This window comes from Macrobrachium nipponense, chromosome 1 (genome assembly GCF_015104395.2).
Source record: "Macrobrachium nipponense isolate FS-2020 chromosome 1, ASM1510439v2, whole genome shotgun sequence".
Classification (NCBI taxonomy): Eukaryota; Metazoa; Arthropoda; class Malacostraca; order Decapoda; family Palaemonidae; genus Macrobrachium; species Macrobrachium nipponense.
In genome coordinates, this window is record NC_087200.1 from 46966948 (window position 1) to 46970926 (window position 3979).

At 40.9% G+C, this 3979-nt stretch overlaps 1 protein-coding gene across 1 annotated transcript; it reads right to left on the reverse strand.

Annotated features, from left to right (window-relative positions):
* Positions 1 to 341: 341 nt before the first annotated feature.
* On the reverse strand, positions 342 to 1118 carry LOC135218770 (zinc finger BED domain-containing protein 5-like). The gene has a single exon (XM_064255220.1). It carries the CDS (start codon positions 1116 to 1118, stop codon positions 342 to 344), a length of 777 nt encoding a protein of 258 aa, XP_064111290.1.
* Positions 1119 to 3979: the final 2861 nt, after the last annotated feature.

The following is a 3979-nucleotide window of genomic DNA, read 5'->3' on the forward strand; positions in this document are numbered from 1 at the left end:
TGTCTTATCCGTGCTTTCATACTGTCTGCCCTATACACATCAAATACAATGTGTGCTTGTTTGTACTTCTGTATGTGCTTCTGTACCTTGTACAGGACTTAATATTTTGCATAAGACTCAATGTAGACACCCTAGTTCAGTGGTTCTTAACCTTTTTACTACCACGCTACCTCTAGGAACAGCTCTTTCCCTCCACGCCCCCCTTGCCTCTATAGACAAATTTCATTCCCAGATTTAAAAAGAAAATGAATAAAAATGGCTTTTTAGTCAATTTACTAAGCATGATTTACATTAGTGAGATATTTGACACTGCTCTAAGCTACCAGATCTTGAATACATGGTTAGTGAGATATTTGACACTGCTTCTTAGCTACCAGATCTTGAATACATGGTCGAATGCTTGAGAATGCACAACGTAGGTCCCCCTCAATGTTCAGGTGGTTTCTGTACTTGGTTTTGATAGCAACGAGCGTGGAAAATGCAGTTTCACATAGATATGTGGATCCAAACATTGTTAGAATCCGAAGAGCCTGATGTGAGATCAGAGGGTAAACAGGAAGGTATTTGACCCAGAAAGTCTCCAAATCCATATCTTTGAAGTCTTCTTTAGCTGTAGAGTTGAGCTTCAATTCTAGGAACTCTTCTTGGACCTCATCAGCAACATCAGCTACTTCACATTGAAATGGGTTCCTTATGAATTTCCAGGCTTCACGCTTGTCATCTATATCTGGGAAGTATCTGATGAATTCTGCTTTCAAGTCACTTAGATGAGTGATTATTTGTTGCTTTAAGTCAGAGTCAAGGTTACTGTCAGCGAGAGCAGAATCCAAGTTCCTAAAACTGGCTGCATTTCCCTGCTGAACCCGACATTTCCAAAGGTCGAGTTTGGCCATGAAGGCTCGAATGGTGTCATGGTGCGTGATGATGTTGATGCTTTTCCCTTGTAGTTTAAGGTTCACAGCATTCAATGCTTCAAAAATGTCCACCAGGTAAGATAGAGTTATCTGAAAGCCTTCAGATTGGAAATTGCCATGAAAGTCTGCCTTCTGCTGTGAATCTAAAAATATTGCTACTACTTCTTGTAGCTCATTCCAAGCATGTTCCCTTTTGATAGCCATCGTACGTTCGTGTGAAAAAGCAAGGCTTCATGTTCGGATTCCATGCTCTTGTCATGAAAATAACCCATAAATGGAAAAACTTCTTTCCACCTGAGGCTCGTGCCCACCCTGGAAATCACTGACGCCCCCCTAGGGGGGCGCGCCCCCCAGGTTAAGAACCACTGCCCTAGTTGGTCTCAAAGCATTTACAAGAGCTGCACCATCCCTTATGATAACATCAGCGGTAGGGTCTTCTAGTAGAGGCAGCAGCTGTGACTTGGTGCCCTGATGCATCTGCCCATTCTGTGCCAGTAATGGTGGGCAATTTTGATTTTAATGTTGAAAGAATTAAATTAAGTCACACTCTCTGTTCTGGCATGATATGAGAAGGTGTGTGACTAGATTGCAGTCTTCCTCTATGGTTTGCAGTGACTGTTTGTCCTTAGACTCTTTAGCAAACATCTTGCAACTGAACAATAAAATTTTGTTCTTGTGTACTGGCTCATAGAATTTGCTGGGTGTCTTGAGTCTCTCAATAAAGTTTTTGAATTGTGTCTGTCTAAGGCTCTTCATAGATCTCAAGAATATTCTAACTTTGCTGTCCATAATTTCATAACTGTCTAGCACAATCAGATCCACTGAATTTTCTTAAAAGTGTTACCCATTACTTTGATTACTTATGATATATTCTCAACCATTTCAAGGAACCTCTGCAAAAAACTCATCAATTGGGTGGCTTACTTCAGGAACAGCCACTGTCCACCTGACAGCATATGCATCTTCAAATAGGCTGATGGCTCCCTTCATTTCCTTTCATATGAGCATTATTCTGCTTGTGCGCTTGATCTATAGCCATTAAAGAAAAGGTCGAGTGGTTTTATGGACAGTGAAATTTCCTTTTGTGAACTCATCAGCTGTGTCGTTTTAGAGAGCCTCCATGTCTCTCAAAGGAATTGAAAGCCACCTGGCATAATGTACATGGTCCAGGGCAAAGACGAAAACAATGAGTTCCTGCAGTACATATGTGTGCAAATTTGAATTAGATTTCTTTGTACAGCTGATATAACCCACAAGCTGTCACCTAATGAACTAGACATGTCTCTGTCACATGTGAAGCAGAGATAAATAAATCTGCTGTTCCAGGAGTAGCTATTACTGCTTCTGTAAGAGCACCAGCCCAACCGCTCTTTCAAGAGATCAGCAAGAATTTTGAATGCTGCCATTTCTAAATACAACCTTCCAAAAATGATAACCATATCAAAGGTGGTTGTCGCTTCTGAGAAGCATGATGAGTTGTGTGACAGACTGACTTTCTCAAGTCATTCATACTCAAGAGAAATATGCTTGAAAAGCACAATTTGCTGGTGTCTTGCACCTCCAATGGATGAAGGGAGGGGATTCTCATGTTTAATGCTGTTGTGGCACTTGGATTATGGTCCAAATTGTACAAGTTGAAAAGAGCCCTTTTCTTAGTGTAGTGGGACAAACTAGTTCTTCCTCCACAGCCCTTGCTACAACTGCTTCTCCCAACCCTTTAATCAATTCCACCTATCATAGTTGATGCTGATTCCTTGTTGATGAAATGTATCAATTAATTTACACTTTCTGGTTTTTGCAAAGACCAGGAGACCAAGATATATTGGAAATGGAGGCTCTCTTGACTTGGAATGTCTGTTAAGTGTTGAAGATGCTGGAGTCTACCGACAGTTGAAGTGAAAAAGCTGTGCTGAAGATAGATCAGTAGATGATATTCCATAAGTGAGTTGGGATTTTATATCACCACCATTTTGCAACACACAAATTCCTGTGTCTGCTGATAAGGTTCCATCAAATTTTTTCTCATATTCAAGCATCAGCTCCCTCAATATCTTGGCTGCTTTGGCCATGATTAGTGCATTATTGCAGTCACATGACGTGGCTGGGGCTTCTCCCACTTTCCTCTTGTAGGCAAACCAAATCTAGCTTCCTTTTTTGAAGGCCTCCACGTCTGGGATAAGAGCAAATATCTGTCCTTTCAGCCGTGTTCAGTGCACAAAGGAAGCATCAACATTTAGCTGTTCCAGCCTTTCTTTGTACAAATCATAAACTTCTACCATCGTAAAATAGCAGAACCCATCTCTAGTCAACTGCTTGTCTCTTATGTACATCTCAAGCTTTTGGCACATGCCTGTTGTCTGTACTGCACATAATACCTCCAATTTTCTGGGAATTTAGCCAGGCCCTTTCCCTGTTGTGCAAGCCTGTCAGACAAGATGGGTGATACATATGGTTTGGGAAACAATATCTCCAGCACTAAGCTTGGCCAGAAGTTTCTCATCTAGTAGGTTCATGGCACATCATTGTAGCTTTCATGTAAAACCAATGTCATAGCCAATCATAAATCTTTGATTAGTGTCTTACATGATGATTTCCTTTTCCGTTCTAGTTTTATGTTTTTGAACCTCAGCATACATGATTCATGACATGTAGCTTTGTTATTTTCTGTAGAATTCCATCACCTTCATCAAGCCTTTGGTGAGGAAGTGGTACAGGCATTGCATTTAACTTATAAAAATCAGGAATGTTTGTAGCAAGGGTAGCATAGCCAGCACCAGATGCATCCACTAGTCTTGTACGTGTGTCTGCTTGGCATAACCAACAAAGTTTCCAGTTAGTTGTACTATCTCCCTTCAGGAGAGATGTCAGCTTCCAAGATTGTGCTGTCATTGCTTGTGTTCTATAGGCCGAGGGTTTATCCTTTCACATCCTGTACAACATATATGCACTCTCAGGTATAGGATACAACTAGGGTCAGATATGTCATAATCCTACCCTTAGCCAAATCATTCATCCAATACTATTTACTTTCTGTGTGATCTATACACCTTCTGGAAAACTAAAGC